This window comes from Papio anubis, chromosome 10 (assembly GCF_008728515.1).
Source record: "Papio anubis isolate 15944 chromosome 10, Panubis1.0, whole genome shotgun sequence".
Taxonomy (NCBI): domain Eukaryota; kingdom Metazoa; phylum Chordata; class Mammalia; order Primates; family Cercopithecidae; genus Papio; species Papio anubis.
In genome coordinates, this window is record NC_044985.1 from 116364908 (window position 1) to 116387137 (window position 22230).

The 22230-nt window shown below is 44.1% G+C and overlaps 1 protein-coding gene across 7 annotated transcripts in view; it reads left to right on the forward strand.

Moving 5' to 3' along the window:
* The window catches only part of EIF4E2 (eukaryotic translation initiation factor 4E family member 2), a 32545-nt gene extending 11315 nt beyond the window's left edge, over positions 1-21230 (forward strand). For 3 of the 7 annotated variants that reach the window (XM_021924138.2, XM_021924139.2, XM_021924140.2), the window contains exons 4-8: positions 1846-1950; positions 4080-4232; positions 4329-4465; positions 8793-8881; positions 18591-21230. In XM_021924138.2, the coding sequence (XP_021779830.1) occupies positions 1846-1950; positions 4080-4232; positions 4329-4465; positions 8793-8881; positions 18591-18814 (708 nt within the window). In that variant the 3' untranslated portion in view covers positions 18815-21230. Of the gene's footprint in view, positions 1-1845; positions 1951-4079; positions 4233-4328; positions 4466-6202; positions 6469-8792; positions 8882-11536; positions 11616-18590 lie in introns of those variants that run through there. The other 4 variants (XM_009183326.4, XM_009183327.2, XM_009183328.4 and 1 more) reach the window with 3 other exon arrangements.
* The last annotated feature ends 1000 nt before the right edge of the window (positions 21231-22230 follow it).

Sequence of the window (22230 nt, forward strand, 5' to 3'; positions counted from 1 at the left end):
TGGGAAGCCAAGGCAGGTGGATCACCTGAGGTCAGGAGTTCGAGACCAGCCTGGCCAACATGGTGAAACCCCGTCTACTAAAAATACAAAAATTAGCCAGGCGTGGTAGCATGTGCCTGTAGTCCCAGCTACTTGGGAGGCTGAGGCAGGAGAATTACTTGAACCCAGAAGATGGAGGTTGCGGTGAGCTGAGGCAAGGCTGCACCATTGCACTCCAGCCTGGGCAAAAAGAGTGAAACTCCGTCTCAGAAAAACAAAACAAAAACAAAAAAAAAGAAGATTGTGCAGTGTAGTTGTAAGATTGGAGGAGACCAAACTATTAAAGTGATTATTGACTGGGGAACTGGAGATGGTTGCCATACTTTCTCCTCACCAAGCCTCTTTCAGTTCCTTATTCACAATGAGCCACTTGTGGGTGTACTTAGTTCTCTTCAACTATGTTAGGGTGGATAAAGGTTTAGATTATTGCCGATTGTATTCATATGACCATTTACTATTCCAAGTCACTATATGCAGCTAAGCTTAGCAGTTGCTGAATATGAAGCACTGCCTTGAAGCCCTATAGATGGCATTAGTTCCTGACTTCTTTTTAACATGTAAGATGCATCACATGTTCTTGTGCCAGAGAGGAACTAAAGGGGCAGCCATTTCACCCAGTGTAAGGTTGATTTCTCCTTAGGTGCTCCTGAAATCTAGAAGTATGACCTGAATCTTTGTCTACTCAGTACCCGTTGTCAGCTCCATAGTTGTGGTATCTTGCTGTATGTTGATTTAGAGCCTGCTCAGCAAGTTGGCAAATACCAGCTATTTCTCATCAGAGTGTTCATGTTTTTTCTTTCCTCCTAAAGTGTGCCTCTTCACTGGCCAGTACTTACTAGGTATCCTCTGTGAATAAGGAAATAATCTGTCCTATCAAGACACTAATGAGCCTATAGTCCCAGCTACTTGGGAGGCTGAGATAGGAGGATCCCTTGACACCAGGAGTTAGAAGCTATAATGAGCTATGATCATACTGCTGCACAGACCCTGTCTCTTTTTTTTTTCTTTTTCTTTTTCTTTTAAGGGGGGAGGTGACACTAATGAGAAAAATGGGACTACTGTGATGAATACAAATAAGCATATACTTGATAGAAAAATATAAATGTAGTTTTCTCATGGGATTGTGAAGGAGCAGCAAGGAGAAACATAATTTTTCTAGCTAAGAAGAAGGCCTTAAACCCTAGCTATGAGAAGCTAAGTCCTGTACGATTTTGGATGGGCCTGGACTTTAGCAACAGCACCATGGTGTAGAGTAGTATGTGTGGTACAAGTGGTTGATTCTATCACTTATGCTTAGTAACTAAACAGGTCTAAGAAGTATTTCATTCAGCAAATGCTATATTTGCCAGTTAAACAATCTTTGATCAGTAAGTGATTTGGTTCTAAAAAATGCATTCAGGCTGAGGCTGTGTGGCACTTAATATACCTCAAGGCTAAAGAGTTTCCATTGTGCAAAAACCTGGTCCTCTTACTGCATGTGATGACTGTCCTGCGGCTTGAGTGGGAGAGTGCGTATTAACATGGTTTCACCAACTAAAGCTCCTGGCTCAGGCTTGCATTTCTCACCAAAGATTTTATTCTTGTATTGCTAATGTTGCATTTTTTCTTTCGTGAAACTAGATGATACACTTTTCTTCTAATATGTCTTCCCTCACAGTGCCACACATGAAAATGAGTCCTCTGAAAAGGACAGCCTGTAGTATAGTGTCTTCCATGCTTATGTTCTTAACTAAATCTCAACTTCGGGATGCATTCAAAGAAAAATACAAGACACATCTTTTTTACTGTGGGGTCTTCTCTCTGCAGGTGGAGCAGTTCTGGAGGTTTTATAGCCACATGGTACGTCCCGGGGACCTGACAGGCCACAGTGACTTCCATCTCTTCAAAGAAGGAATTAAACCCATGTGGGAGGTAAGGACTAATGGTCTCTGACTGCTTTTTTGAGCAAGTTTGGGTTTTTTTGTTTTGTCTCTTAGCCTACCAAGGTTAAAAGTATTTTAAAGTCTTCTCTCAAAACTGCATCACTCTCCAGTGTATCCTTGGAACCTGAGCCTCTAGAGAAATGCACTGATGCCATTTTTTTGTCTGTGTGGGTTGGTGCTGGGTGTTTTTTAAAGACTGTTTTATGACTAAAATGGTATTAGAACATTAAAGGATTTTTGTTTTCAGTTGCCTTTATCCCTATAGAACTTGTTTGTGTATGTGTGTAATATTTTTACATAGTACACATATGATTAAAGTGGGTAGGAAAATAAGCTTAAAGGCAGTAACTGAAGACCTAGAACTGTTTGCAGAGCCAGTATTCGACTGCGCCCTGGTGTAATGCATCTTCTATTCTGATGCCATGGCATTTTTTGAGTAGACACATGTGGTCACATCCACGCCGCCCAACTTACACAGCTCCTCATTGCTCACATGATCTTGCATCTCATTTACCTTTCAGGCCTCATCTCCCATTATCTCTAAATCTTCCCTTCCTTGCAGGTGGACCCTCCTGTCAGTTTTTGCGCAGACGTGTTCTTTCCAGTGCCTGCAGTGCCCTTCACCTGCTTTTCCTGACTCACTCCTGTTGCCCTTAAGACCCACTTCTTGGCAGGCCTTGGTGGCTCATGCCTGTAATCCCAGTACTTTGGGAGGTCAAGGTGGACAGATTACCTGAGGTCAGGAGTTTGAGACCAGCCTGGCCAACATGGTGAAACCCCGTCTCTACTAAAAATACAAAAATTAGCCAGGTGTGGTGGCAGGCACCTGTAATCCCAGCTACTCGGGAGACTGAGACAGGAGAATCACTTGAACCCAGGAGGTGGAGGTTGCACTGAGCCAAGATTGCACCACTGCACTTCAGCCTGGGTGACACAGCAAGACTCCGTCTCAAAAAAAAAAAAGACCCACGTCTTGACTGTTTCCAACTGTCTTGTTCTTTCTTAACATAGTGTGTATATCTGTTAACAGCAGCACTTATAATTACAGTAGCATTGCTGTAATTAATATCCTTGTCTGTCTGTTCTACTAGACTGGATCTGAGTAGCGACTGGGGCTTCAGCCAGGCACAGTGGCTCACTCCTGTAATCCCAGCACTTTGGGAGGCCGAGGCGGGCAGATCACGAGGTCAGGAGTTCGAGACTACCCTGCCCAATATGGTGAAACCCTGTCTCTACTAAAAATACAACAATTAGCAGGGTATGGTGGCATGCGCCTGTAGTCCCAGCTACTCAGAAGACAGAGACTAGAGAATCACTTGAACCCGAGAGGCAGAAGTTGCAGTGAGCCGATATCATGCCACTGCACTCCAGACTGGGTGACAGAGGGAGACTCCGTCTCAAAAAAAAAAAAAAAAACTAGATTGGGGCTTCATGACTGTGTACTTGGTATGTAGTTACACTCAGTATTTTTTTTTTTTTTTTTTTTTTTGAAACAAAGTCTTGTTCTGTTGCCCAGGCTGGAGTGCAGTGGTGCCATCTCAGCTCACTGCAAGCTCTACCTCCAAAGTTTACGCCATTCTCCCGCCTCAGCCTCCCGAGTACCTGGGACTACAGGCACCCGCCACCATGCCCGGCTAATTTTGTTTCTGTATTTTTAGTAGAGATGCGATTTCACCATGTCAGCCTGGCTAGTCTAGATCTCCTGACCTCGTGATTCGCCCGCCTCGGCCTCCCGAAGTGCTGGTATTACAGGCGTGAGCCACCATGCCCAGCAGACACTCAGTACTTTTAGCAAGTGAAGGGATGATCCGTGCTTGAAATATGACATCATTTCATTTTGATTCCTAAAGTATTTCCAGTAAAGGGGATTATTTTTAAAAGGTCTGTTAAGCCATTTTAATATATGGCTTATGCCAAGGATCCCAGCCATGTTTTTCTTTTTTTCCCCATTTCTTCTCTCCGTAGTCCTACCATCAGTTTTTCTATAGAGTTGAATAATTGGAAAATGATATGACTTCTTAGTGTTTAAGAGATTATTGGCTTTTTACTGCCTTCATACAAAAAAAAAAAACACTGTGAAACCGTATTTTAACTTTAGTGCTTTCTGTCTTTTTACAGGATGATGCAAATAAAAATGGTGGCAAGTGGATTATTCGGCTGCGGAAGGGCTTGGCCTCCCGTTGCTGGGAGAATCTCATTTTGGCCATGCTGGGGGAACAGTTCATGGTTGGGGAGGAGATCTGTGGGGCTGTGGTGTCTGTCCGCTTTCAGGTAAGCCACCCATGGGCCAGTCTGGTTTCTTGTGTTGCCTTTGCTCTCCTCGCTGCCTCTGATTTGCTTTGATGATTCCTTGTGTTCCTCTGATAGGAGGACATTATTTCAATATGGAATAAGACTGCCAGTGACCAAGCAACCACAGCCCGAATCCGGGACACACTTCGGCGAGTGCTTAACCTACCTCCCAACACCATTATGGAATACAAAACTCACACCGACAGCATCAAGTACGTGTTGGGGGGTTATGGGAGGATGTGTCCCTAAGCTTAGCAGAAGTAGATCTGTAGTTGGGCCCAGAGGAATATGACCGGACAGGAGACTTACTTGTGGAGAAGGGACAGACCAGGCCTTCCCTCCAGGGCTTCTGGCTACTTGCTGCAGTTCTTTGTCAGCGAGGCTCCCTGCCACCTATACTATCAGGTGCTTTGTAGCAGAGAGAGCCTGTCTGCAGAAACCCAGTTGCACTGCCTGGGCTTGCTTAATTTCTACAGGCTGTCCTGTCTTTCATATTCTAACCACTATCTTAAAATGAAAGACAAGTGCTTTTCTTTTTCTTGCTGTTTTTTAAGATAATTTCACCCTGCCCACCCTCACCCCACTTCTGCATGTCTTTTTAACTTGTTAGCTTCAGTCTGTTTTCTTTGTCCTGGGATACTGACTACTTATCAGGAATGACTCCATTTCCTTGTGTATAGAGCTGACTCATAGAAGAAGGGGGATAGTGTGTGTGTGAGAGAGCAGAATCAAAGGGAAGCATGATGGCCACAGGGAAAATAAGCTTTGCAGTCTCCCTAGGACTCAGGGAAATAGAGCTTTCTGTCTACAGTGAGAATCACTGTTAGGCTTGCTCCTTCAGTGATTGAGTGTCAGAAGTAAGCTCAGGCTATTGTGAAAAAGTGTGGGGAGTGGCTGTCAGATTGTCTCAAAGCTGGAGGGAGAGCTAGCCAGCTAAGAGTTAGGACTCTTAGGTTTAGTTCTGTCCTATGGCCCCGTACCAATATGTGCCTTTGACAAGCGTCTTTGCAACTTTGCTTCAGTTTCTCCATCTGTAAAGTGGGAGACAGTACTTTATCTAACAAGGCTATTGTGAGGCTGATTTAATCTTTAACTGAGGGTCCTCAGATGGAGAATGCTCTTACAGGGCCACGTAGTAGTATTGCTATCATCATCATCATCATTAGTAAGAATATCATCATGTTGTTATTATTGAAGACTAGTAGTGAGCCCAGCGATTATGTTCAGCAGACAGACCGTTTGGGAATCTCTTTCCCATGCATTCACAGATAATGTTATGAGTGGAGTTGGCTTAAACCAGCTAAGTACCAGTTTTTAAGTGGGAACTTCCACTGCTATGGGAGTTGGTCCGTGATCAAACGGCTGGCATGACTCATCATAGTCACCAACAGTTATTAGCCAGCCTTGGCCCTGGTTGCTTGCCTTAGCAGTCCTGTGTTAGCATTGTTTTTCTCTAGGCACATTTTTCTTATTCTCTGTTCTGGGATAGAAGTAGTTTCTGACCTCTAGCCTCATTCAGTCCAGGCTGGAGAGATCTATACCTTTTTCTAGGATTCTTGTTTTCAAGGTTTCTAAATATCCCCCACTCCCACTCACCCCCAAAATAAGTTTTCCACCTGGATAAGAGAGGGAAAGAGGTATTTTTCATCAGTTCTCCCCTTCTCTGCTGTTCTCCCTTTCTAATACCATAAGGCAGTTCTTTGTGACTTTTATAGATATATATGTACATGTCCTGACAGAGTTTAGGAGAGCCTGTGGGCTTTTTGCCTTAGTCTGCTAGAAAGACTGGCCTGCTGCTCCCTGCTTTATCCAGAGGTCTGCCTCTGGAACTTCAGCCCTATAGCTGTAGAGACCAGAAAACCAGCCCTCTTTGAGACACAGATGCTACTTTCCCTTGCGTCCCCCTCTCTTTCCTTTCCCAATGAGCCAACCTTTTGCACTTCCACTAGAATGCCAGGCAGGCTGGGCCCCCAAAGGCTCCTTTTTCAAAACCTCTGGAAGCCGCGGTTGAATGTGCCATGACCCTCTCCCTCTCTGGATGGCACCATCATTGAAGCTGGCGTCATCGGAGTCTCTTGTTCTGTTGGCGTGCTACCTGGAAGATCCTTCTGTCCTGGACAAGAGGAAATGGAAGAGCATTTTATGTTTTAAGAACAGGCTGACACACAGCAGCTACAACAACAGCTGAGATCACTTAATAAATGGTGCTAAACTAGCTTGTCTCATGCTCTTGCTCTTTATGGTGCATCAAAGATGTGGCCTTTCGGACTGACTGTCACCATATTAAGGGATGGCACAGACTTTTCCATGGAGGGCCATCCGGGGAATGCAGCCTCATTTCCATAAGCCCATTGTATAGTGTCATGTGGTATTTTGTTCCAGGACTGCTGAGGCCTGACATAATAAGGTGACATCTAGCTTTCAAAATAAGACCCTATTTTCTGGTACTTAAATTTGAGGTCCCATCTAGTCACGCCGATGACCAGAACAGAGTGATTTCTGATATAGAATTCAGCTTGAAAGTCTGTTCAGGTTGGAAAGGGGGATCCTTGGCCTTTGCTTCGCTGACTTCCATTCGCCTTTACTTCAAAGAAATTTCTTGCTTGGAGGTAAATCCCTGCTTCCGTCTGTGTGGCTGTATGTATATAGCTTCCTTGCTTTGTGCTAATGGGATTTTCTTGCTGGTGCCAAAGCTGCCCAAGCCACAGCTCTTTTCTAGCCTTCTCCCTTCTGCTTTCCCTTTAGAGCCAGGTCATCTTCCTCTTTGAGTTAGCCCTGCTTGCAAGATCTCAGGGTTATAGCCCTTCCCTTTCTCCTGGGCCCGGTGTTACTGCACATCAGGATCTGGGGTAGGGAAACGTCTTCATCCCGTGTGAGTTTGCTCTGTAGGATATCTGACCGTAGCACATATGGACCCCTTGTGTGCTTTGTGGCTTTGGCTTGTATGTGCTGCAGCTTGGCCTTTAGGCCCCTAACCTGCATGTAGAGTTTCAGCAAGCCTCATGCTACTTTAGGTTTTCTTAGGAGCTACCACCAAAAACATAATAAAGAATCTTTTTTTTTGCAAACACTGGGTCAGTCGGCCTGAGAGGATCTGTGAAAGTGGCTGTGGATTTAAGGTTGAGTTTTCCAGAGTGGCTGTTCCACTTTGGCAGTGATACCCTGTGCTTGTACCATCCTGACTTACCCCTGATCTCCATGTGGCCCAAGATCCTGCATAACACCTGTTAGGATTAGCACTGTGGGCTCAATATTCTAGGGGTGTTTGTGTCATTGCATCTTTGTTTATTACCTATCCAAAATTGGTTGAAGTACCTATAAAATGAGAGATTTGCTGGAATATGGAAAGGCCCGTTCTCTACATTTTTAGTATTTGTCAAAGAATTACCTTCTCTTGCCTTCAAAAAGTGTTACATGTATTAACCTTAATTTCGGCTGTATTGTAACTTTTCCGGGAGGGAGGCTTGATGTCACCTCCCAGAGTCAATGTTGATTAGAAAGCACCAAACTGACCTCGAGACCCTTCTGATCTTTGTCAGTATGAACAAAAGTCAGAAGTACTTCTGCTTTCTTCTATTCCTTGTGGCTCTTCCATGGATATGGCTTTGTTTGAGCCAAGGAACAGCAGCTACTGAGACTCAAGAATTCCAAGGAGGCTGGGCGAGGTGGCTTATGCCTGTAATCCTAGCACTTTGGGAGGCTGAGCCGGGCAGATCACGAGGTCAGGAGACCAGCCTGGCCAACATGGTGAAACCCCATCTTTCCCAAAAATATAAAATTAGCCGGGCATAGTGGCCAGCGCCTATAATCTCAGCTACTCGGGGAGGCTGAGGCAGGAGGATTGCTTGAACCCAGGAGGCGAAGGTTGCAGGGAGCCGAGATTGCGCCACTGTACTCCAGCCTGGGCAACAAGAGCAAAACTCCATCTCAAAAAAAAAAAAAAAAAAAAGAATTCCAGGGAAAATGAAGGAAGAAGGAGCCAACATTCATTTTCCTGCGAGTACTCTGAAGATAGGGCTGCTGGTGGTGAGGGGAGTTTTTTTAGGAGTGGCTTAGATCTTTCAGTCAGGTGTTCCTGATTCCTGCTTGCTATTTTTGGCCCAGTTTCCAATGTCCTTCTTCAACTGTTGGGTTTTTCCAGCCTTTCCCTAATCACACTGCTTATGGCCTTTTCCTGCTGCTCCCCTCAGTGTGCTACAAGGCACTGCCTGCCACACAGAGCAGGCAGGTGATGAGCTGCTGTGCTGCAGAGGGCTCCTGCTCTTGTTTATAGCTGACAGTTCACCCCTAAGAAGCGGACAACTTGTTAAACTGAGTTTTTGCTCAGGTCATAGCTCCTTTTAATGAGGCCAACTTGTAGTCGAGTTTTCATAGATGTGGGTTCCCCATATTCTCTGCTTTGAGGAGAAATCTCATAATGCAGTGAGAATCATGGGGCTACCAGGATAAAACTGGGCTTGGAACCATATGAAACACCAATGTCTTTTGTGAAGAAACTCCTCTTTGGATTAGTCCCACTGATTCCTTTTGTGCATCTAGCCTGGAATGGAAAAGGAAAACAGGCCAACTTCCCATAGTGGACTACAGCACTGGAAAAGACTGGCCCAGCTTCTCTGCAGGAGTGGAGGGTGGGTGATTCTCTTTATTCCTTTATCTTAGAGGGGAGACAGGTCAAATTGTGGGGACTTTCCCACGTCTAAATATCATTGTATTTCAACACTGAACTTTAATATATAGGCAAGGACTAGCCCATTCCCTTCTCCTGGCATGGCTAAATCATAGGCCAGTAGCACTAGGTTACCCCAGCTTAATTGCTGGCCTGGCTTTGCATCTGTGATATGTACCACCAAACTGGTAGTCAAAGCAAAGAACCCAGATTAGCAAGAGGCTGAGCCCCTCCCTAAGTATAGAGAGCTAGTGAGTGCAAGACTGCGAACCTTGCAGGCTTTGGGTGGAGGTAGGGGAAAGTGTAGAATTGCACAGGATTTGCTTTCTGGTATGTGAGATGGGACAAGAGTGGTCTTAAAAGAACTCTTTGTTCCTCTGTCGTTTGAATCTGTTCAGAATTCCCTGTTGGCTATATTAATCTCAGTAATTTCTGTTTTTAGAAACTCCAGTCATATGACACTTTTTACATTTAACTTGTTCTTTCTTTACCTTTAAAAGAAGAAAGTTGTAATATTACCCAGTATGCCTGGAATGCCAGATGGAAAATAGCTGGACTATTCACACCTAGCTTTAGGTAGTAGATTTGCCTTTTGGCCGAGCTCTGGGCCTATGAGAATAAGAGTGATTATACCAAAGATTATGGCCCAGTATTTTATTTCTGCTGGATCCATGTGAAGAAATTTCTTTCTTTTTTTTTTTTTTTTTCTGAGATGGAGTCTTGCTCTGTCACCCAGGCTGGAGTGCAGTAACGTGATCTCTGCTCACTGCAACCTCTGCCTCCTGGGTTCAAGGGATTCTCCTGCTGGGAGAATCCCAGTAGCTGGGATTCTCTCCAGTAGCTGGGATTACAGGTGCCCGCCACCACACTCGGCTAATTTTTTTGTATTTTTATCAGAGACGGGGTTTCACCGTGTTTGCCAGGCTGGTCTTGAACTCCTGACCTCAGGTGATCCGCCCGCCTCAGCCTCCCAAAGTGTTGGAATTACAGGCATGAGCCGTGGTGCCCGGCTGTGAGGAAATTTCTTAACCCAGATTCTTCATGTTGAGGTTTAACATATAGTGAAGATACTAATGAAGAAACTGGGAGGGGAATATAATACTGGAATGGAGTAGGACAGAGCCATGAAGTCCGTATTTCTTCAGGTTCTTGACAGAGAACTGCTCAGTGTAGGCTAGTGTAAGGATGGCCCTTCCTGGAAACAAAAGGGTAAATGACATGAAGCTTCAACATAGCCATGTAATTTCTTGTTGGCACCTAAGTGGTTTAAAAAGGAATTTAAATTTCACTATTACAGTGAGGGGTTTCCCTGGGTCATTGCTGAAGCATTGGATTTTGCTTTGCCCTTGTCTTCATTTGGAGTAAAGAGTGAGATTGCCTTCTGATGTCACTCAGGGATTCACAAAGTGCATCACATCACCATCTTTCCAGAAAGAGCTCTGAAACAGGTGTCTTGCTGTGGACACTGAGTTTGGGAATTGACAAAGACTGGCATACTTGTTTAGCAGTCTTACATTTTTCCTTAATTTAGTTAGCACATACACTAGGAGCTTTTGTAATAATTCTCTGAAGAAAACATGAACTGCAGATCTACCTCCTCTAAGAGGTGGATGGTTAACTTATAAATGTAGTGTATTGTCACCCTGGGTACTATGTCACCAAATTAAACCAAGAATGGAGTAACAATAATGAGGAACTTCAGACTTAGAAGCACCATATTTTATTTATAATTCCCAAGGAACTCATCAGTTTGGGGCTGAAAAGTGGCTAGGGCTTAGGGAGGAAATCAGCTCCCCTGAGAAAACTTGAGTTTGAGCCTCCAGAAGCATAGGGGATCTGGTTTTCTCCTGTGACTAGTCCAGCAGTCACCAAGAGTCTTTTCTCTGTGGAGCACCATTCTGAAAGGCCACGTACCCCCTCTGTCACATTTCTTATCCCTTCCCAACCTAATTTCAGAATTAAGCTAATCAGCATGAAAATTGTAATGGGCATTGTTCCCTGGAAATTTTGAACTACCGTGACTTTAAATTTTCAGATAGTAGTTACATAAGCACTTAAGAAACAGGTGGAAACTGACACATTGAAAGTCTGAGTGTAGAAGGGTTAGAAGGTTGGAAATATGAAAGCAGAGAAAGTGTATACTTTCCTCCTTGCATCTTTAGACATAATGCTGTTGGGAACTGGCCTTTACCCTCAGTGAGGCCTGATGAAGAAAAATTGTTTCTGCCACCTGTGCACACATACCCAAGGCAGAAAGGACAGGGAGTGTCACTGTAAATTGGAAGTGTTTTTGGTGACAGTTGAGCGTCAGCTCTGACCTTACTGGCCTCCCCTGGAGCCTTGTTGAAGGAACACTGGTGCAAATCCTTGAGGGAACAGGGGCAGACTTCTCAAGTGAAGCAAGCAGAAGTGCCCACTGGCCCTGAAAGGGTAGGCCGCACTGCTCCTCGGAAAGGAAAGTCCAGTGGGACCTCGCTGCTCTGCTCCCAGGTACCTGTGGCTCCACTCGACTTGGAGGGCATCTGAAGGGGGATGTGGGGTTATTGTGTCTGCTCTCTGTGTTCAAAAGCTTTTGATCTGAATGTGCTATTGTGTTTTTTTGTCTCTGGTTTGCCAGGGCCTGGGAGGAGTTTCATGGCCTGGTGAACAGCAGCGGCCGCTGATCGGACGCTCCCCCTCTGTCTCTCACACTCAGGGTAGGGCCTTGTCTATCTTCTCTGTAACCCTGTGACATACCTCTCATTCATGGGACCCCTCTTCCCATTTACCCCCAAACTTGCCGCTGTCAACATTGAGCCTCAGAGAAAAACATAAGTCCTAAACCACTGGATTCTCATCCTCCCTGGGTCCCATGTCTCCTGGTGAACCCCTGAGCAGGCCACTTCACCTTATTATGCCCCTATTTTCTCATCTGAAAAGTGAGGCTCCATGGATGAAAAAGTCTCTGAGATCTCTTTTGATGCTAACATTTCATGATGGTAAACGTGCCACAGATGCTTTTTCTTTTTTGCTCAAATGCCATTTTTAAGCCATCTGGCAATGTCCTATGACTAAAAGGGCATTTCCACAGGCCCCAACATGAGTTACATGAGAGGTATGTCTCCTGTTTGCTGGTGTCATGTGTCAGTTGTGAGGAAACGGTAATATAAATTCAGGGTTTCCGCAATGTCAGTAGTGGGGCTGGATTTCAGGGCTGTGTGCGTAGCAGTTGTTCCAAGCTGTACTTTCACTAGACCAGCGCAACTGTACTAGCAGGGAGAGGCACTGAGATACAAAGACTGAGGCAACTAAAGCATTGACTTTGGGAATATTTGTATTTCAGTTAAGAGAGTATCAAGTCCATGTTTGTCTCTGTAGCAGAGGGAGCTGGGTGAATTTATTCGGAATGAGAGGAATGGATGAAAGACCAATATCTGCATGTGCTGGAGATGACAGCCTTTTCCTGGACATCAAACTGTCCCTGCCACTAACATCCCTAAGAAATAGAGTATTTCTGAAATTGGAACAGAACATGTCAATTGTAATAGCTACCTCAGAATTCCCCCTTCCCAAGAAGGAGATGAGTGCTTTCCAGAAAAGGAGACCTGCATCCCTCATGTGGGCTAGAAGAGACAAGATGACACTCTGAGGGACAGCAGCAGGTGGCCAGGGGCCTGAGACATGGGCTGGAAGAGACAAGATGACACTCTGAGGGATAGCAGCAGGTGGCCAGGCCTGAGAGCTCGGGGGTGTAGGTATGATATACAGATAAAACTAGTTGCAGAGTTCCTGCACACACAAGTGATGCCACCCATACCTTTTTTGTCTTGATAGTTTGATTTCTTTATTATAAATTCAGTCTTCTGGTGGTTCAAAATTTAAAAGGATTCTCTTTAAGATGTAGTCAACATTAGTGCCTGGTATCATGGCACATGTCTATTGTCCCAGCTACTTGGAGGCTGTAGTGGGAGGATCACTTGAGTCCAGAAGTTCAAGGCCAGCCTGGGCAACATAGTAAGACCCTGTTTCTAAATATATGTCTGTGTATTTGTGCATATATATAAGTGTCTGTATAAATAGTCAACATGGAATTCCAAGAGGTCTGCTAGTATACACAAAGAGGGAGGAAAAAGGTACCACCTCTAATAGTAGATAAATCATTGATTTGTAAGGTAAAAAATAGTAAATATTTGAAATAAGATATTAAGTTAAATTTTCAGAAGCCAGGTACTATAATGGAGCTATTTTAAAAATACTACCATATTTAATTATTTCTAAGGTTTTTTTTGGCTTTTAATATTTTTTTCAATCCTGTTTCTTCTGTAAGGCTTTTAATATTCTTAAAATTGGGTTGCTTGGCTGGGCGCAGTGGCTCACGCCTATAATCCCAGCACTTTGGGAGGCCAAGGCGGGTGGATTACGAGGTCAAGAGATTGAGACTATCCTGGCCAACATGGTGAAACCCCATCTCTACTAAAAATACAAAAATTAGCTGGGCGTGGTGGCACGCACCTGTTGTCCCAGCTACTCGGGAGGCTGAGGCAGGAGAATCACTTGAACTCAGGAGGCGGAGATTGCAGTGAGCCGAGATCGTGCCACTGTACTCCAGCCTGGCAACAGAGCGAGACCCCATCTCAAAAAAAAAAAAAAAATTGGGGATGCTTACAGTGAATGTGATTTAAAAGGGTTTTGTCACTGTTTAATGGGCAGTGTTTATTTCTTAAAGTACATAAAATGATGTACCTTTAAAAATTGATGGCATCTGAGGTTCAGTGAAAAGTCTTTAAAATGAAAGTGGAATAGTCAGAATGGAAGAAAACTCAAAATGACTCCCACCCCTCTTGGCAGACACTAATCCCCCAGGAAAAATATCTTTGAATTGCTGTAAAAAGTCATATATTTGCATAATTGCCATTTTGTGGTCTCTTTGTGGCCCCTGTGTCTTTTTTATACAGTGTGGGAGGCAGATGAAGAGAACACTCATGGTTCAGGTATTTTCCTTAAAGCACGGGCTTGGAAGTCCGTGAGGAGTGTTTGAATTTAAACCAAAAATTATTCTGAAAGTGGGGGAGAAAATGAATTTACACAGCAACAACAAAAAATCCACTCACTTCATTGTCTTAATAGACTTGAAAAGGACTTCATGTTGCATCTCTATTGATTTAACCTCGCTGTAAGTGAAAGAGATGTTCTGAGAAGATATGCATCCCTAGCTTATGTTTGTTGGGACTGCCATTTTAGAGGCCCCCTTAACATTTTAGCCCTCTTTCCCTCTCTCCCTTTTCTTTTTCCTCCACACAGTTCGGGATCTATAAAGAAATTTGGTAGAAAAACTGCTATTTAAATAATTCTTGATGAATCATAAATACTTTTTCTCAATTTATCTGCTATTTTATGTCATTACATGTGACTGCTAGTATTTTAGGACAATTTCATTTGACTTCCGTTCAAATAAGTATTGTCCTTTTAACTATGACTTCAGTAAAAGTGTCAGTGAGCTGCTAGGAAAGGATTCTGATTACTTAGCTGTCTGGGCTGGTATACACAGAACAGTGAGTCTATATTGTTGGGAAATGAAGTTGGAATAAAATAAAGTTGAAGATGAGAGACTGGAATTTGCCTCACTGAAACTAGAAAAGAGTTTGCAGCTTTACTGAATATGCAGGGAGAGAAGAGGAAGCCAGAACTGGCCTGGGGTGGACAGCTAATGGCCAAAGAATGTTCTCCTGAAGACCGTGTGCGCTTAGGTCTACGGTACCACTCAGAGCCACCCCTCAGAGCCACTCTTCAGAGCAGAGACATAGGTAGCCTTCCTCCTTGGATGACTCCCAGCTTTCACTTGCGAACCCAGAATCACTTCGGTGCCCTTGCCAGGCACCAGCACAGTGGCAGGTAACTCCAAAGAGGCGGGGGCATTCTGAATGACCAATTTGCCCCTCTGTCATCCATTTTCAGGAGTTAATCTCTGCCGTAGCTCATTGTTTTCAGAGTTGGAACTTGTCCATTTCTCTAAAAGTACTAAAAGATGGCCATTTTAAGGTAGAGCAGATTGGAAAGCTATTTCAGAGTATTTGGACAACTATTTTCCCCAAGATACCTGGGAATGTGAAGTTGGAAGCCATTCTGAATGGGGCTCTCGGATATTTCTGAGACATCATCAGGACAAAGGAATATCCGGTAGAGAAAGAATTCTATTTTTTTCTTCCAGCGTTGTGGGACTGTCAGCTTCTATGTCCTCTTTGGTGTCCTAAGCATAGCCCATGCCCTATCACAGCTTTGCCAGATTACTAGAGGTCCAGCTTTCAGGAGCTCACTGTGGATTTGCTAAATTTTAGTTTGCTTTTAAAAGAACAGAAGCACGTTGTTTTTTTGTTTTTTTGTTTTTTTGAGACGGAGTCTGGCTCTGTCGCCCGGGCTGTGGCCGGATCTCAGCTCACTGCAAGCTCCGCCTCCCGGGTTTACGCCATTCTCCTGCCTCAGCCTCCCGAGTAGCTGGGACTACAGGCGCCCGCCACCTCGCCCGGCTAGTTTTTTGTATTTTTTAATAGAGACGAGGTTTCACCGTGTTAGCCAGGATGGTCTCGATCTTCTGACCTCGTGATCCGCCCGTCTCGGCCTCCCAAAGTGCTAGGATTACAGGCTTGAGCCACCGCGCCCGGCCAGCACGTTGTTTTTTAAAGGGTCATCTGTGGCCTCTGCCCCTTCCTGTCTACTTCTCCCTTTCCTGCCTCCTAATCTCTCTGTGCACTGAGCCCAGGGTGAGGGATGTAATGGAGTATCACTTCCCAGCTGGCTTGAGGTGAACACATTGCTCAGACCAAATTTGGCATCAAGCTGTTCTCAACCCACTTTTTTAAAGAAGGCTGGACCAAAGCCATAGGGCCTCACTGCCACCAACCTGTGTTAGTCTGTCACTGTCAGGAGCAGGCTACCCCCACTTGCTGTTCTGTTTTCCTCTTAAATCAAATTGGAAAAGCACAGCTGGATTCTCCTGGCTTTTCCTTTACTCTTCTCCTCCCCTTTTTCACTTTGCAAATGGACCTTAGAATATGATTTCTTAGGTTTTCTGACAATAAAGTGGTCTATAATAACAAAAATATTAAATATCTGAATGAGGCCGGGCGCGGTGGCTCACGCCTGTAATCCCAGCACTTTGGAAGGCCGAGGCGGGCGGATCATGAGGTCAAGAGATCGAGACCATCCTGGCCAACGTGGTGAAACCCCGTCTCTACTAAATATACAAAACTTAGCCAGTTGTGGTGGTGCGCGCCTGTAGTTCCAGCTACTCGGGAGGCTGAGGCAGGAGAATTCCTTGAACCCAGGAGGTGGAGGATGCAATGAGTCGAGATTGTACCACTGCATTCCAGCGTGGTGACAGAGTGGCACTGCATCTCAAAAAAAAAAACAAAAAACAAAATCTGAATGAGAAAGTGTTTTTAAAGCTCTCCAGTTTATCTGCTACAGAGAAAGAATTTATTTCTGCCCCACCTAGCATAATAGAGGAATTCTTCCAAAAGATAAGATGACCTGCTTATGGTAATGATTACCCTGAAAATCCTCTTTCCGTCACTAAACAGCTGAAAGAGTTGGGGCCAGACACTTGCTTACCATCTCCTTCATTCCAAGATAGATAATTCTCCAAGTCAGCAAATTCTCTGCTCCTACCTTCCCATACCCCTGACTTTCTAGTCTCTCTTTTAATAAGAAGAGCAGAATCCCTACTGATAGACTTCTGGTGTTCAATGATTAGATGGGCATAGAGGTGCCAGTAAAAGGGAAGAAATGGAACACAGCCATCTGTTCCTGTGTAATCACTTTCTTTAGTATTAAGTGTAGGTACAAAAAAAAGTGTCTTTTATAATGCATCTCTGTAACACAGCACATTGTCCCTAAGAGAACTCAGAAATAACACACACACACACATAAACACACACACACACACACAGCAGTTGTGCTTGCTTTTCTCTGTGTTATGATCAGGTATGTTCCTTATCCTTTGCTAGCTACTTGTAGCATCTCAGAGGGGTCTATCCTTTTGAAAGGAGTTTTTTTAAAATACCATTGGCCTTTTAAAAAGATGACCACCCTATTAACTTGGTTTTCAACCTTCAGCTCTTTAGTTGAAGATAGTTGAAGTGCTAAGTAGCCATTGATAAATGAACCACACGGTTGTCATGCCAGCTATAAAATACCAGCGAACTTTTGAGATAGCATCAGTTTATTCCCAGCCTGAGTTCACCTATCCCAGCTCCAGTTTCCCTTCTCAGTTCTTGTCTGCAGTCGTTCTCTTTGTGTAGTGGGGGCTGTTGGTCACTGTCAGCTGACCGCCATCATGGAGGAGGATCTGTTAGCCAGTAACAGAAAGAAACTGCTGTTTGGCTGGGCTGAGCATATTCTTTCCTTAGCACATATTTACTCTGAACCAATTGCCATATGTCCCGTTAATTATAACAATTTTAAGATAGGTCAGGCTGGGCTTGTAATCTCAGCACTTTGGGAGACCATGGCCAGAGGGTCACTTGAGCCCAAGAGTTCAAGACCAACCTGGGCAACATAGTGAGATACTATCTCAGAAAAAAACAAAACAAAACAAAGGTCAAAGCCAGAGCTTCTAGAATGTCCCTTTAAAATGAAAGAGAAATAACGACTCCAAAATCCAGGTAAAGTTTTCTGACAAATTGAAGTCCAAAGCACTGGGCAAGGGCAGCAACTGGTTGCCTTTAAAGTCCCTGCCAGCCTGAAATGTTGAGACTCAGATGGTGATGGACCTGCTAAGATGTCATTAGATTTCTAGAGTGGGACAGGAAAGGTGACTAGTGGCTGGCCAAGCCTGTCTACATCCAATAAAAGGCAACTAAGAGGACACATATTGGGATCCCCCACATACATCTCACACACACACACACACACACACACACACACACACAGAAAAATTAGAACCATGTTTGTAAAGTGAAAGGTACCCAGATTTTACTTCCTGGAATATCCTTTCCTTCTGTAAGCAGCTCTGAGTTTTAAACTGAGGATTCTTATTTGGTTGGTTGGTTGGTTGTTTTTTTTGTTGTTGTTCACATAAGACCGGGTGAATCACACAGTGTTTTCAAAAGTGTGTTGTTAGATTAAAAGAAGAAGGGGAGAGAGACAGAATGTCTCCTTCTCAGGCTTCCTCCATCTGCCCAGTTTCTAGTGTGCCCCTTCCACCTCCACTGCCCCAGGTAACCACTGTTGTTGGTTTCCTGTGTAGCCTTGCAAAGTTTGATAATGCATATATGAGCAAATATGAACCTGTAACCTTGTTTCCCTACCCCCACTTACACAGAAGGTAGCATACCATGTATACACACTCTACTTTAAGCTATCAGTTTATCTTGGAACCCTTTCCACAGCAGTAGAGAGCTTCCTGTTTTATTTCTATGAATGTGCCCTAGCATTAATATTTAACCAGTCCTCTCTTGATCTGCATTTGAATTGTTTCTAATCTTTTGCTGTTGCAAAAAAATTGAATGGAAGTTTTACAAGGGACTTGGGAGGTGGGTTGCTGTTTTGGCATTAGATTGGCAAGTGAAGAAGGCCCCGGGATATGTCATGGAGACCCCAAGGGCTGATGAGTCAGCTTCCCCCTGTATATATGTGCTTCTATATAGATGATCCTTGTATTGAACACTCTATTTTCTCCCATTTTTTTCTTTCAGGGACAATTCAAGCTTTCGAAATACAAAAATCACATTGTGAAAGTACACAAGCTGGCAATAATCCTTTTCTGTATGTGTGTGTTTGTCCGAAATGGATGGGAGGCCTCCAGCCAGTCCTTCCATTGCTCACTGAAGGGACGTCCCTGAGCCGTGCGCTCCCCTTTTGCACTCATTCCTGGAGGACGGATTCCGCTAGACACCCTCCAGCATCGCTGACTTTATAAGGCGGAAAAACGGAAAACGTGACTTTGTAATAGACAAACATTGTTTTTTAATGGGGTTCCGTGGGGGGCGTTCAGCCTTTCTGTTTGCTGTGTCCTGTCCAGATGCCTCTTGGGCATCCTGTTGTTCTCTTCCCGTGCTGTACGAAGGGTACCATGGCCACGTGTAGATGCCAGAGCTGTTGATGAGAGTTACCAGTATTATGAATGTCTGTGCATCCAGGAAAAGCTTTCTGTTGGAGAGTCCCAGAATAGCTGTAAATGCTCTCTTCTAGCTATGCCATTAAATTATTGGGACACTTTGTTTCTTTCTCTCCCCTCCTCCAAGCCCACCACTTTCTGAAGCTGTGTTACTGATGTGATGACTGTCCAGGATTTTGTATCATCCCCTGCCTTATGCCCTCCAGTCTCCTCTCCTGTGGGACTCTCTCTTTCTTAGGCACAGCTACACTTAGAATTGTAATCCAGTGACTCTTACTGGTTTCACTGAGGCAGCTTAGAGGGAATGCCTTAGTAAACTGAACTGGAGCAGAATCTAGTTTGATTAGGAGCTAGATTATAATCTAGGTTCCAAGTACAGAATTTGGAGCTGAGGACAGTGACTGAAATCTTTTCCCATATGAGCAGAGCCTGTGTGTCAGGCCTGTTTCCCGTATGAGCAGAGCCTGTGTGCAAGCCTATTTCTGGCATGTCCCTCATTGAGGAAGGGAAGCAAAAGCTGGTTATTTGCCAGGCCTATTAACACTTAGTATGCAAATTCTATCATCCCGAAACTGGGGCATCTGAGGAAAAGGCGACCTTGCTGGATGGCTTTATTTGCATGGCTCTGCCTGTCTGCAGTGGTTGAGTCCTTATCACCTGGTATGTGTATGAGCAAATGTGTGCTGATCGTGATGCCCAGGCAGAAACCTCTTGAAGACTACTGCAGGTATGCTTTAAAAATGACCAGTCACTCATCAGAGAAGCTGGGTGATCTGACTCCCGAAGGACTGAAGTCAGAGAGGTCAAAAGAGCACCTAGGATTCAAATAAATTGAGTCAGAGTCCTATAGCAACCTCCAAGTAGCACTGTCTTATTTGGCTCTTGTGAGCAAAGACTGCAGTACCTTAAATTAAGGCCTCTCTTTAAAACATATCCTTGAAGACTAGGGGATCCTTGGCCACCTGGTCTCAGAGAAATCATATGAGAATAACAGGCATTTCCTTATTGTATTTATATTACTCTCCTCCTACTTTTCCTTTCCTGAACACCCTCTAATTACCACTGTTTTGGGGATGCTTTTTTCCTGAAAGAATGGGGAGTACAGGGGCCAAAAGGGAGGTGCTTCTATTACAGGTCAAGTTAGATAAGATCTAGCAGTGATTTAAACTCCAGGAATATGAAGAGTGCATTCTAGTGTCCAGACAGTTGTGAAGGGCTCGGCAAATGTAAGAGCACCATTGGCTACATGGGGAGCAAAGGCTGTCTTTGAAAACCCCAGGGAGGTCTTCACTTTTGCCTAAACTCAGATTTGCCATGAAAATTCCAAAGAGATCTGATATTTGGATTTGCCCTCCTTTGGGCGTCTACCTGACTGTTGTGTGTGTGGGGAAGTCAGTGTGTATGTGTACAGCATGCTTAGGAGTGAGTGAGTGGTCAAGCCTACTGGTTAGGTGTGTTGTCCATAGATTTCTTTTTCTTTTTTTTTTTTTTCAGAGTTTTGAATCTTATGTTTTCTAGAGCTGCTTATGTTTCCCCTTCCTCTTTGTCGTTGTAGTATTTGACAGTTGTCTTTTCCATCCAAAACATACTGCCTTTAGGCTGGTTAGAGCAAGGGGTTATGTCTGTTAGGCAGCATCTTACCCCCAGTGTTCTCCCAGATGTTCTGCCTAACAGGTTTAAGTGGGAGATTAAATAGTCAGTTTATCTAAACTCTCTATTTTTCCAAACTAGCTTGAGAGGTCTTTTCATCTATTTTTACTCCATGGGCTTCTGATATGCTGAGATGTGACATGGTTATGATTATGGTATCACCTGTTATAGAGACAAAGGGAGAAAGGTCTACCAGGGCCAACGTAACCAGAATGTGAGGAGAGTGGAGAGTCGGTCTCCACTTTGCACAGTTGGGGCTGTTCTCCTCTAACCCCTTTGCTGGGTTTTCTGTTTGAAATTGGCCCCTACTCCTCTCCAGAGCTCTGCTTTTTGAATCCTCCTGTTCGTGTGTGTGTGTGTGTGTGTGTGTGTGTGTGTTTTCCCTGTGATACTGGCAGTGGCAATAATTTTCCATCCAGAGAGAAGCTTGTGGTCCACAATGCTCGAAGAATGAATTTCCAAGTATTTGCCAGTGGAAATGGAGCAGAGGCTATAACAAGAGTGATTTAGTGTTGCACTTTCAGAGCAATTATCTACTGCAGTAATAAATGGAAAATATCAGCAAGAACCAGGTTGTGGACTTGTTAATACAAGGGAACCGGGGGTACTGTTACTAATTCTACCTTTCAGTGTATGAGTCTCAAGCTTAACTGCATCCCAAAACGAAATATGTGGAATAGTCCAGGCAATGTCAATCTCAATGACACAAATGTATTGTGGAAATATTCTCTAATTGATATTAATCATTGCCACAACTCAATTTACATTTTTATTATCAAAATATAGTTGGTAACTCTCTTTAACTTGGGGTAAGGAATATTGGAATAGAAGAAAGTTTAAAGAATTTGATTTTGATGTAAAAAATCACTCAGCCTAAGCTTGGAATGTTTTTGTTATATTAAGTAGCTTAGCCTAAAGAGGGACACGTGGGCATGCCGATGGCTGGTGCCCACATGAAACACTGAGGGAGAAAGAGGCTTTGCTGAGCTTCAGTTATTGTTGACAAAAGATTTAAAACAATACAGTCTTGAGACTTAGTTTCTGTAGATAGAAATCTCCTCTCTGTGTCTATCAGTCATGGTCCAAATAGGAGATAGAAACCATGCCAGTTCAACAATGTGATAAAAAGAATTACTGACACACTAACCAAAAAAGCAAAAAACCCAACAAGAATGAAGTAGCAATTTCCAGAAGTGCTCTGAGGCTGGGTGTTGCTCACCTGGTCCTGGGTCTTTGAGCCCATCATGAAGCTGGTTCTGAGCAGGTCAGAAATGACAACTGGGATCACCTGCAGCGTGGACGCTTCCCTCTACTGGCATATACTGGAAAAATCCAACAGGATGCCAGCTGGGAAAGCAGAGATGTTTGTGAAGTTCTATCCCTGGTATCACAAAAGCAGAGCTAAAAAAGAGCGGGTGTGGAACTGAGAGACAAGAGCTTCCTAACTGGCACAGCCCCTGTTAGCTACTCAGCATCTGCGCACAGCCTTCTACACCTTTGAACTTCTGTCCCACCACAAAAGCAATTATTTGTGCCCAAGAAGATGTAATTAATTGGAAGCTGTTACC